General features: G+C 40.0%; 1 protein-coding gene across 1 annotated transcript in view; it reads right to left on the reverse strand.

The window, feature by feature from the left end:
* The window catches only part of LOC117507318 (A disintegrin and metalloproteinase with thrombospondin motifs 9-like), a 201,385-nt gene that overhangs the window by 111,683 nt on the left and 76,454 nt on the right, over window positions 1-13,248 (reverse strand). The window contains exons 23-25 of the mRNA XM_034167162.1: window positions 10,272-10,391; window positions 5,848-5,955; window positions 3,055-3,222 (exon numbers count right to left, since the gene is read on the reverse strand). Coding sequence (XP_034023053.1) covers window positions 3,055-3,222; window positions 5,848-5,955; window positions 10,272-10,391 — 396 coding nt within the window. The remainder of the gene's footprint in view (window positions 1-3,054; window positions 3,223-5,847; window positions 5,956-10,271; window positions 10,392-13,248) is intronic.

Consider the following 13,248-nt stretch of genomic DNA (forward strand, 5'->3'; position numbering starts at 1 on the left):
AAATGCTTATGCAACATCATTTATGTTTTATTTCCTGTTTTATGGAAAAGTTGTGACCACATTTGTGCAGTGGAGCATTTCATGAATGAGGCCCAAAGTACCGGATGTGATCTTAAATGATGTAAAGATGCTGTTGGATTTCACACCGTAAGTCATACGGGCCCCGAGCACAATGACGAAACTGTCATATAACTCAAGATAAACTGCTCGACTGTAGATAGAAGTGTGGATGCGACATAGCTCTGGATGATCCTTTTTTTGGCCATGGATCGAACTACTTCCTTTTGCGGGTCAATGAGTGTCTTTGGCTGTGCGGTACGTTTGCATCTGTATGGTGACCAGACCTGCAGTCTGGCTGTACTTGATCACTCCAGCTCTGATGAGAACAATCTGTAAACAAGGCTGAAGACCCTCACTGCACCCCTTCATTCTCCCTGCTCCAGAATCATCTCTCTCCTTTCTCTCTCTCTGGCTCCCTCTCACTTTTTGGCATGTTCCTTGCCTCGCCTCAGTCCAGCCCCTCTCTAGGCCTCCATACACTGTGCCTCCATATCCGTCCTCATACGCACTTCTGCTGAATTTACATTGTGTGTGCAGGCTGTATTGGTCAGAGCAGGTGAAAACAATGAATTACTTCACAAAAAAATAATCCTTCAGTGAGGAACAACATTCCGGGCACTCGTACTGAGCCATGATGTTGACCTACATTGTAGTCCGTGTCATAAATGCAGTCATGGAGTCTTCTGAGTTTCAAAAATTACAAGACTCCTATTCAGTCCTATTACTGGACTCTCAGTGTACAGTACTACTTTGTGTCCCTAAGGTGAATAAGAAGTCTGCCGGTCACAGAGCTTTCTCTTATCCTGTGGAATGATCTTCCTGTGTCAATAAAACAGTCAGATTCTGTAGAGACTTTCAAGTCCAGAGTTAAGACGCACTTATGTTCCCTTTCATATGGCTAGCATACTGGCATAGTATGTTACTACACTTTTTATTACTTTTTTAATTCATTTTATTAGGAAACGGAGCAGGCTACTCAACTTTATCTAATTTCTGGGTCTTTTCGTGAAGCTTAGGGCTAGTGGCCAGCGATTTCTTTTGTTTTTCTTGTTACTTAATGCTGACAAATTATACTGTATTTGTTGTCTTTCTGATGCCCGATTCTGTTTTTTTTTTTTTTTCCTCTGTTTGAGGTGCGGCTCCATCAGACAGGGTGTGGTGTCTGCTTAGGAAACCCTCCTGTCCTGTGCACCGGCAACATTTCTTCTATATTGTTTTGTTTGATATTTCACATCAAATACAATATATATATATATATATATATATATATATATATATATATATATATATATATATATATATATATATATATATATATATAAACTAAAATTTCTAAAATTATCTTCCTTAAACTCAAACTGAAACTGAATACCTGATATAAATTCATTAAAAATATAAAAGCTAAGATGATGGGTTACATAAGTAATGCTACGCTTTGGTATAATACCTGTAAATAATAATTAGTTTTATTGACAGTTTTCTTCAGACAAGTCAAGGAATGGATACATGAACACTTCCAAGACACTTCCAAGTCACTGAATGTGTCAATCCAGGAAGTGTTCAACATTTGACATTTCCTGTTTCACGGTGGACTCAAAATTTGGCACTTCCTGTTTGGGACACAGTGTACCTTGAGCGAGCTTCGCGGTGCTTCACTCATATTATTATCATTATTATAATCATTATTGTCAGCATTATTATCCTTATTGTTATTATTATTGGTAAGTCCCTTCGGCTGCTCCCTTGTTTGCACTCGGGGTCGCCACAGCAAATCCAAGGTGGATCTGCATGTTGAATTGGCACAGGTGTTACGACGGATGTCCTTCCTGACGCAACTCCACATTACATGGAGAAATGTGGCAGGGGTGGGATTTGAACCCGGAACCTTCTGAACTGAAACCAAGCGCATTAACCACTTGGTTTGGTTTTTAAATGGACCACAATGGAAATAAGTGTTTTCACTTTCTTGGGTCATCCTTGTATTTGTAACGTATTTACAGTTATATTATGTACATACATTGAACTTACTAAATAAAATCATGCACGCACACTCAAACTCAAGCTTTTAAAATATAGATGATTTACTACCCCCTGCTGGATTGGTGTGTGAATCCAGAATGTAAATATAAATGTCCATTGTTCATTTTTGTTAACTAATACATGTAGCTTCTCTAAAAATATTAAAAATATCAACATTCAGTTTTGGCGCTGTTCATCCTTGACCCAAAATACATAAGCATGCCAAAAGGCAAATGTCAGCTTTCCACAGTTTGTGGGTGATCAAAATTGCACACACGCATGCATACATGCACAGCTTTTTGTCTTTTCTGCAATCTACTGTAAGCAGGTGCTTTTAATTTGACAAACAGACAGTGGCGGACGACATCAAAAGTAATACATATTTCACTCATGGTACCAACATGACACTTAAGTCACTCATGGTAACAGCAACATAACACGTAACTAAACTGACTAAACCAACTGAACTACAAAAACACAACAAATCAATAACAATAACAACTCTGTTAAACTAACTTGAACCACAATAACAACATTTAAAACCGCAAAACCCCGAACTCGAATGGTGCATTGCAGCACAACTTCAATTGTTTACTGGTTCATTAAAATCACAAATTTTCCCAAAAATATTAGTCCTATCAACTTTCAGTTTTCACAGCATTTATCCTTGACCCAAAATATGTAAGCATACCAAACGGCAAATATCAGCTCTCCCCAGTTCCGCCGTGATCGAACCCATACACGCACACACACAGAGGTCATTTCGCTATTATAATATAAATGTTATTAATGTTTTTTTACTCCTGTGTCTATAACAAATTTTTTAAGCTAATGACCAAATATTCATTAATCTATCTGCAGAAAGACTTGAAACCTGTACACACCAAATCTAAATTTATCTTCACAGTGGAGTTTTAATAAAATTATTTGGCAACTGAAGAAGCTACTGCTGACAAAACGGCTTTGATGTCTTACCGCTGTCCACTCCAGCACTTTCCATTGTCCACAGGTGGCCACGGAGCAAACCTCCCTGACAGGGGGCTTTGGTAGATGGGTACATGCAGACTCCTCAGCCACACCGCCCTGGTTGTCACGACAACTCACGTACCGCATACGCGTCCCTTTGCCACAGCTGGCACTGCACTGTTTTGTGGAGAAGAAAGATTAAAAAGGTGAGAGTCGAAATAAATGCTGCATTCCAAAATCACTCCCATCTTCAATCATCTGCTATTCCTTGCTTGCTTTCTAATGACTGTGTGTCTGCTTATGGCTGTTTGGCTTTTGCACTCCTACATGTGACCTTCAGTGCTCAATGGGAGCATTTGCAGCCCTGTGAGAAACAGCTGGGATGAGAATCAGCCACGATATTCTACCAGATCACGGTAAATTTCTGCCACCATTTCAGGGTGAGTTTTCTTCCTAAGTGAAGATGTCCATTTGTGCTCGGGTCCCATTTATGATTAAATCTGGCCAGTCAATAGAAGATGATACTATGCCCTCACATAACACAATGCTGCATCAACACAATGCAGAACCCTACTCGAGAAGAGCCAAAGAACACCATGTTGTGTGCCTCTACTATCCGTCCAGCAAAAGATAACCAGGAGCTCTGCAGTGCTGCACAGGTTTTTTTTTCCATCTGTGAATAACGTAGAGAAATAATAAAAAAAAAGAGTCTACTTGTGCTCAAAAGACAATAATTTTTGATGTGATATGTGTCTGGACTTTGTCAAATTGCCAAATGCACTAAGAGACAAGATGGAGAATTATACCCTTTGTAAGAGAAACATTCATATTTGGTGTTTATGTGGATAAGAAAAAAAAAAAACACAGAAATAGGTCTAGTGAGCAAAAAATAAATTTTGCTCAGACAGAAAATTCATCATGTGAAGCACTAATGACTTCCAATGACTTGGCCACAGGTGTAGCCAAAATTATTAAAGTATTTACTTATGCGCACAAATGAATCAAATTGTGGAAACCAAGCATATGTTGTGTCCACGCAATAAGATTTTGCCTGCAGTATTTTACTTAATTTTTTTTCTTTTTGTCATCTCTACAGCTGCACAAACACTCCATGCACACTGTGTGCACCTTGGAAGTCAGGTCTCTTAAAGGAGCGCAGTTTTATTTTGTTACACTTCGGGGGACTTTGGGCAATATTTCTTTCTTTCTGACTGCTCCTGTTTTACTCAGGTGCAAATGTGTTTTTGTGTGTACTTGTCTGAACCTTTATGAGTGTATTTCCTCTTAATAACATCGATGTAACACCACACAATGCACATTATGATGCAATGCTATACGGCACGTCACATCACAGAAGTTTTTAACATGCTCAGAAAGATCGGTTGTAGTCTCATCTCACCAAAACACACACTCTTAACAGTTACTCCACACGCATTGCAAAAGGACTTGCGTTTCTATACAGTTATGGCAAAACACAGATTCATATCCCATCATGATGTTTTGATTGGCTGGTTTATGGCACCACAGACTGACAGGGGGATTGGCATAAATGCTGGCACAGTCTCGAGGTTAAATGTGATGGACAGATATAAGCAGCTGAAGACAGTGTCTTCAACAGGACTCAGGATGAGGTGAGGAGCTTTGAGAAACTGTATGTTGAACATAAATGACTGTTAAATTAAATTTGGCATACTGAATCTTTCGGGAACTTCCATGGTCTGTGCTTCAACATATTACATTTGCAGCTCTCCAGTGCCATTTTTCTGGATTTGAGAGGGGAAAAAAGCTAAAGCTGAATTCATATAATAAAAGTCAGCAGCACCAATCAGGCCTGTATGGTAGAGTGGCCAGATGGAAGCCACTCCTCAGTAAAAGGCACATGGCAGCCCGCCTGGAGTTTGCCAAAAGGCACCTGAAGGACTCTCAAACCACAAGAAACAAAATTCTCTGCTCTGATGAGATAAGGTTTGAAATCCTTGGAGTGAGGCGTCATGTTTGGAGTAAACCAGGCACCATCCCTACAGTGAAGCATGGTGGTGGCAGCATCATGCTGTGGGGATGTTTTGCAGCGGAAGGAACTGGGAGACTAGTCAGGATTGAGGGAAAGATGAATGCAGCAATGTACAGAGACATCCTGGATGAAAACCGGGCCCAGAGCGCTCTTGATCTCAGACTGGGGTGACGGTTCATCTTTCAGTAAGGCAATGACCCTAAACACACAGCCAAGATATCAAAGGAGTGGCTTCAGGACAACTCTGTGAATGTCCTTGAGTGGCCCAGCCAGAGCCGAGACCTGAATCTGATTGAACATCTTTGGAGAGATCTGAAAATGGCTGTGCACCGATGCTCCCCATCCAACCTGATGGAGCTTGAAAGGTGCTGCAAAGAGGAATGGGCAAAACTGCCCAAAGATAGGTGCGCTAAGCTTGTGGCATCATATTCAAAAAGACTTGAGGCTGTAATTGCTGCCAAAGGTGCATCAACAGAGTACTGAGCAAAGGGTGTGAATACTTATGTACATGTGACTTCTTAATTTTTTTTTAAATTTTTAATAAATTTGCAAAAAAAAAAAATCATGTTGTCATTATGGGGTGTTGTGTGTAGAATTATGTGGGAAAATTAATTTATTCATTTTGGAATAAGGCTGTAACATCACAAAATGTGGAAAAACTGAAGCGCAGTGAATACTTTCCAGATACACTGTATTAGAAAGTAAAAAGTGGTGCATTAAGTTACCAGACAGGAAATGACTTCAGACACAAATAAAGCTAAATGAATGGCTGATGCCACATGTTAACAAACCTGGGTCCAGGAACCAAACCGCCACTGTGTCTTGTGGCTTTGGTGAGAGGGATCTTTGGTTCCTGGGGGAACAGGATGGCTGCCAGGACAGTGGACCAGTTCACAGTCCTGTGATTAAGAAAATAAAATAAACGTACAAGATCTGTTAACCACAGAACACCAGACTAAGACATTTACAACTATAGCACCTCTATGTTTGAGAGTAGTTGTGTTTCCCATCAACCCTTTCCCCAACCTTACCAAAACAACTCGAACAGGGTCTGCCTTGTCAGTTCAAACTATGGATTGTGGCAGTAAGCCACTCAGCATAAAGCCCGGATCCTTGTCATAACAGGTCATAGTGGAGTGGTATTCGAAGCTCCAATACCCATGCTGGCGTGGTTATAAACTCCTCCCCTTATCCACTCCTATCTCTCACCTTCTGCTCTTTCCTCTTTTTCCCCCACATGCCCTGTGGTGCCCTTTGACCCCGATGTCTACCTGTGAGGGCTTTAGTCAGGTTGCTCAGCCTCTCAGTGGGCTCCACATTGCACATATGAACTTATAACATGAGTAAATAGACCACAAGCCGACCTCTCTGTGCACAGACTCTGTCATCCTTTCAATACGTAAAATAATGAGATAACAGACACCTTTTATAATGATGGTGGTCAGTGTGTAAAATGATCTATGCCTTGAAAAACTGTGGTGTTTTCAAAAGTTCTATAATTCTGCATTCTATATGTGGAAATATTTTTTGAAAGCAAAACATCTCTTGCCCCCAACAATCTCCTTCCTTCCGTCAATATTTGCATGGTGGCTGGGGATAGCGGGATGAGTGGGTGGGTGGGCCACTTTATGGCTGGTTGGTTAGAATTACAACAACGCGGGGTGACTACTTCAGCGTCATTGGCTCTGCCAGCACAGGCACCAGAATTAAAGAGCTGCTGAGACCAGAGGAAGGCCTCATCCTGAGTCTGCAGGCTCAGCCTTCTGAAATGGGTTTGGGTCCCACGCTGACCACACAAAACCCACATTCAGCTCAAGATTGGTTTCTCTGGTTTTTCCTTGTGCCTGGTGCATATGCATGAATCACAGGCACTTCTCACAAACACATACAATTCCACAAGTAAACCTCATCTGTAAACTCTCCAGTTGAACAAGATTTCTCACTGCGCGTCGGCCAGTAAGTGGAGGACATGAGAACCAAATATTTTAAACTCTATCACCAATACTGGGATTACTTTAAATATTATTAAATATTTGCAGAAAAAAAATATTTCTGGAAATTTGATGAAATCTATAAATTGTAACTAACTCTAAGCCAAATCAGAATTTTTGATGGTCCATGTATGGGTCAATTACCACTCATTCATTCATTTTCCACTGCTTATCCATCCGGGTCATGGTGGCAGCAGAGCAAGCAGTTCATCCCACAATTTCTTATCCTCAGCCAACTCCTGTAACTCTTCCAGGGGGATCCCAAGGTATTTCCAAGACAGCTGGGAAAAATGATCTCTCCCGCATGTCCTGGGTCTTCTCCAGGGCCTCCACCCGTTTGGCCATGCCTGGCAGACCTCCTTAGGGAGACGACCAGGGAGCATCGTCACCAGGTGCCCGAACCACCTCAAGTGGCTCCTTTCGATGCAAAGAAGTAGCAGCTTTACTCTGAGTCCCTCCTGGATATTTGAGCTTCTCACCCTGTCCAGGAGTGTAAGCCCAGATACCCGGCAGAGGAATCTCATTTCTGCTGCTTATCCAGGATCTTACAGTGATTATTTCTGTGTGCCTGAATAGTCATCAATAAATTAAAGAATGGCTTGCATGAGTGTTACAAATTGTGGACATGATGGGTTGTGGCGGAAGAGGGATCATGCAGAGGTGTGCAATATAGTACTGTGTACTATGGTATTTTTGCCAAAGGTTATCATACAAACAAAATCTTGTGCTGGCCCATACCCAGTACACTTAGGTGAACGCTCTTGCAGTTCCGTCAATAAGACACCTTTATACCAAGCGGAAACCTTCAGTTCGGAAATAAGTCAACACAGGAGTTGCAAAATCTAAAGTGAACTGAATGGCCACTTGAGGCTGGCTCCAAAAGACAGTTAGTCCAGACAGAAATCCATGTTAAAATTTCCAATTTTACAGCAGCAATAACCATGTTTACAGCCTGGCATAAAACAAAAAATATTTCTGGACTGCATAGCTAGTTTTCCTGTTCATAACAATGTTATGCTGTGAAGTTATGCATAATTTGAGGCATCGTCAACTGGAGTGACAGCTCCAGTTCAGGTTGCCAGCAACAACCAGAGGGTTTTAATACAAATATAAATTAATATGGCTTGCTTTGTAGTTAATTATACTAATAAACCATCTAAGAAGTTGGTGTTCTAGTATTTTCCATGAGTGAAATTTAGTATTCTTTAAATGTATGTTAGCCCTGTTCGTATTAATTAGCAGCTATAACAGCAAGCTAATCTTAGCTGCACTGATAGTGCCACAGTTATTGAGGCGACATAGTTTTTAATACCGACACCCAAGACGCCCATTACTACAGCCACCCCCCAGGTTATCTAGCTCGTTAACTATAGGTTGTTTGGATGCTTCAAGACAAGTGGAAATGTTCAGGCTTCATTCGTCCTACCTTGGTCAAGCTGGTCTTGCAAATGCTTGACCCTATCTAAAGCTGCCCCATTCTAGCTTCAAACCTGCTGTTTAAAAAAAACCTGTGGGTGATGTAACCCAGGGTTTGTGCAGTATTTTTAACCCCTTAATGCCTGAATTTATATAGCTGTATATAAAAAAATGTGTTGTGTGTGTTTTTGCCTTTAAGTAGATGGTAAATAATGTTGAGATTATTAATTTCACTTTTGCACAAAAACTAAATAGTAATTTTGGTATTTTGGTAATGACTTTATGGTATAATGTTATAATAATAATAATGGTATGTTGCAAATTTGCGACAACAGGCATACTGGTCAATTTGGTATGTTGCAAATTTGCGACAACAGGCATACTGGTCAATTTGGTATGTTGCATATTTGAGTCAAATATTGTAGCATATATGCGACAATGGGCGTTAAGGGGTTAAAGTCTGTTTTCTACTCTGAGACATAATTTGCCATTTGCCCTGCCTGTGCCTTTTGTTTTTGTGTTCAGTCCTGTCCTTGCCTGCATACAGTTTATGTTTTGTCTGTTGCCCACAGGTCTCCGTGTCATTGTGGGTTTTGCTCATCAGTTTCTTTATGTAGTTCTCTGTGTCTTTTCACCTTGCACACTATTGGGTTCTATATTTGTTGTTTGCATGTGTCTCTTTGTTTGTTATTTGATCAGTGTTTACGTTTTTCATCATTTACAGTGTTTTAGTTCCATGGTTGTTTTTACTCCTACGCTGGAGGGACTACATCTCTCGGCTGGCTTGGGAACGCCTTGGGGTTCCCCCGGAGGAGCTGGGGGAGGTGTGTGTGGATCGGGAGGTCTGGGCAGCTTTGCTTGAGCTGCTGCCCACGCGACCCGACTCTGGATAAAGCGGAAGAAAATGGATGGATGGATGGATGGATGGATGGATGGATGGATGGATGGATGGATGGATGGATGGATGGATGGATGGATGGATGGATGGATGGATGGATGGATGGATGGATGGATGGTTGTTTTTGCAATTTGTGTTCTGGATGTTTTCATGTCTCAGGTTTTATTCAGGTTTTATTTTCATCATACTTTTTGATGTCTGTTTAGTCAACTTGTATGCCTTTGGACTTCACATGTCTCTGTTGTTTCCTGTCCATCTTGATTTTTGCACCTGTTGTTCGTTACTTCTTTTTGCTTTTAAGCTGCACCCATTTGTCTGTTTGCTGGTCGATTAACGCTGTTGTTCATGCTTCGTCATGATATGTTCTAGTAGTCCCTCCTTTGTTTGCTATGTTTAGTAAGTAAGTAAGTTGTTTATCAGGCACCTTGCTTTCAGCTGTCATTAGTTTGGTCATCTCTTTCGCACCTCTCGTTTGTTTTCTGCCCTGTGTTTAGCATTGGACTCCTTTTTGTATTTATATCCCTGCACCTACTTTGTTTGGATTTTGGTAGATTCACCTGGATTATTAAAGCACCATGGTTTTTGTACTCACACCTCTGTGTCCTGGCTGCCTGCTTATTGGGGTTCTATCTGACTTTGATTCCACCAAATTCGTAACAGATGTGTATTTTGATGAATAATAATGTAAAGTGTGCAAAGATGTCTTCTAGCAGTTTGTCTTTGAGAAACTCTGTGTGAGTTCTCCAAACCAGAATAATTCAGAGTAATGCTGAGCTGTATTTGCTTTGAATGATAATGTTCAAAAATAAAAAATAAAAAAAACAACACAACACAACAAACTGCCTCTGACATTGACAGATCTGGACCCAGTGAGGGAAAAGAGTAAAGGAAGGCGAATAATCTTTCTAACCTGGGTGTCAGTGGGCCGGGTGGCAGCATTACATTCAATGTCGTCCATGAGAGCACCGTAAGAGCCAACCACACACTTCACAGCTCGCATATGGTATCCCGGCCCACACGAGGTAGTGCACTGGGTTCAAAGATGGGAAAAGGGGGAGTGGAAGGAGAACATTAGTAAATGTGAGCCAAAGACGACACCAGCGAGAAGGCTGAAAAATAGATTGTTCTACAAGGCCACAAAAAACAGTCCCAACTTACAAAAAAAAAAATCTTTAATGCAAAGTTAAAAATCCCTTTCTGGCATTTTTAACTTTAAGAGTTTTAAAGCTCAAACATAAGTGCCCTTAAACTGTGCTGCTGTTTGCCCAATATGTCGTAGTCAGGGTGCGATTCCCGCTCCATCTTCTGCCTCAGTGCCTCCACTGAAACAGGGTCAAAAATGTGTGGCAGCAGCCATTCAATCATGCTTCATTTAACAGCTTCAAATATATCTTAATGAGTGCACATCCTCTGATGTTACGGGGGCCATAAAAATGTCTGACATATTTTAGGTATTCACTTCACTGTGTCCATGCACAAATACGACTGAGCAAATGAGCATACAGACACACACAAAGATATATAGTGCACAGTGACCCATAAAAGCCATTCAGCTAAACTACTTTAACTCATAAAGAAAAAGATACATTTTATTGATCTCACAGAGGTGAAATTCACGTTATGTCGGCTCTTAAAAAAACACACAAGGTGGGTGCAAATAGAGGAAAATGTTCATCAAACAGCGTGTGCAAGGATAAGCAATAATAATAATACAGTACAAGACATAAGACATGAGGCAGAAATAGAATATGTATGTATGTATACATATATATATATATATATATATATATATATATATATATATATATATATATATATACACACACACACACACATACATGCATATGTATATATACATACACACATATACAGTAGTGTTCAGAATAATAGTAGTGCTATGTGACTAAAAAGATTAATCCAGGTTTTGAGTATATTTCTTATTATTACATGGGAAACAAGGTACCAGTAGATTCAGTAGATTCTCACAAATTCAACAAGACCAAGCTTTCATGATATGCACACTCTTAAGGCTATGAAATTGGGCTATTAGTAAAAAAAAAAAAAAAGTAGAAAAGGGGTGTTCACAATAATAGTAGCATCTGCTGTTGACGCTACAAACTCAAAACTATTATGTTCAAACTGCTTTTTTAGCAATCCTATGAATCACTAAACTAGTATTTAGTTGTATAACCACAGTTTTTGCTCTGCTTTTTCACATCTGTGAGGCATTAATTTTGTTGGTTTGGAACCAAGATTTTGCTTGTTTACTAGTGTGCTTGGCGTCATTGTCTTGTTGAAACACCCATTTCAAGGGCATGTCCTCTTCAGCATAAGGCTAGATGACCTCTTCAAGTATTCTGACATATCCAAACTGATCCATGATACCTGATCTGCGATACATAGGTCCAACACCATAGTAGGAGAAACATGCCCATATCATGATGCTTGCACCACCATGCTTCACTGTCTTCACTGTGAACTGTGGCTTGAATTCAGAGTTTGGGGGTCGTCTCACAAACTGTCTGCAGCCCTTGGACCCAAAAAGAACAATTTTACTCTCATCAGTCCACAAAATATTCCTCCATTTCTCTTTAGGCCAGTTGATGTGTTCTTTGGCAAATTGTAACCTCTTCTGCACATGTCTTTTATTTAACAGAGGGACTTTCCGGGGGATTCTTGCAAATAAATTAGCTTCAAGCAGGCGTCTTCTAACTGTCACAGCACTTACAGGTAACTCCAGACTGTCTTTGATCATCCTGGAGCTGATCAATGGGTGAGCCTTTGCCATTCTGGTTATTCTTCTATCCATTTTGATGGTTGTTTTCCATCTTCTTCCACGCGTCTCTGTTTTTTTTTGTTTTTTTTTGTCCATTTTAAAGCAGTGGAGATCATTGTAGATGAACAGCCTATAATTTTTTGCACCTGCGTATAAGTTTTCCCCTTTCCAATCAACATTTTAATCAAACTATGCTGTCCTGAACAATGTCTTGAACGTCCCATTTTCCTCAGGCTTTCAAAGAGAAAAGCATGTTCATCAGGTGCTGGCTTCATCCTTAAATAGGGGACACCTGATTCACACCTGTTTGTTCCACAAAATTGACGAACTCACTGACTGAATGCCACACTACTATTATTGTGAACACCCCCTTTTCTACTTTTTTTTTACTAATAGCCCAATTTCATAGCCTTAAGAGTGTGCATATCATGAATGCTTGGTCTTGTTGGATTTGTGAGAATCTACCGAATCTACTGGTACCTTGTTTCCCATGTAACAATAAGAAATATACTCAAAACCTGGATTAATCTTTTTAGTCACATAGCACTACTATTATTCTGAACACTACTATAAATAAATGAGTCCCTCTTCTCCAGTTTTTAATGTATTTCAAAGCAACTTATATGTTAAAAAATATTGCATTATCACCTATAGCCACAAGATGGTACAGTCAACACATATATCAAGCAGCTCCTGTGTACTGATCTCAGTGGTGTACTGTCTGATTCACACTCCGGAGCAGAAGGTGGCAGCAATGCACCATTAAGTATCGGTGTGAACTGGTGTAAAATAATACAATAATAAATAATGATAATAACAATAATAACAGCAGCAATAATAAGAATAAGAATAAGATCTGAATGAGGGGGACATGATGGATCTTTGTGAAAGACCAAAATTAATAAATAATGCTCTCAAATGGAAAGACCACACTCTTGAATAAAGACAGAGAATAATCTTTATACTAAATATTCATTCTTCAGAATATTGTGCCAGAGTGCATATCAAAAGGAAGACATAACGTGCTAAATGAGCCTCATTAATTACCAACTTTTTCAAAACAAATGTTTCAAAATGTTCCAACCTACGGTCAGCACAGAGTCCATACATA

This window comes from Thalassophryne amazonica, chromosome 3, assembly GCF_902500255.1.
Source record: "Thalassophryne amazonica chromosome 3, fThaAma1.1, whole genome shotgun sequence".
NCBI lineage: Eukaryota > Metazoa > Chordata > Actinopteri > Batrachoidiformes > Batrachoididae > Thalassophryne > Thalassophryne amazonica.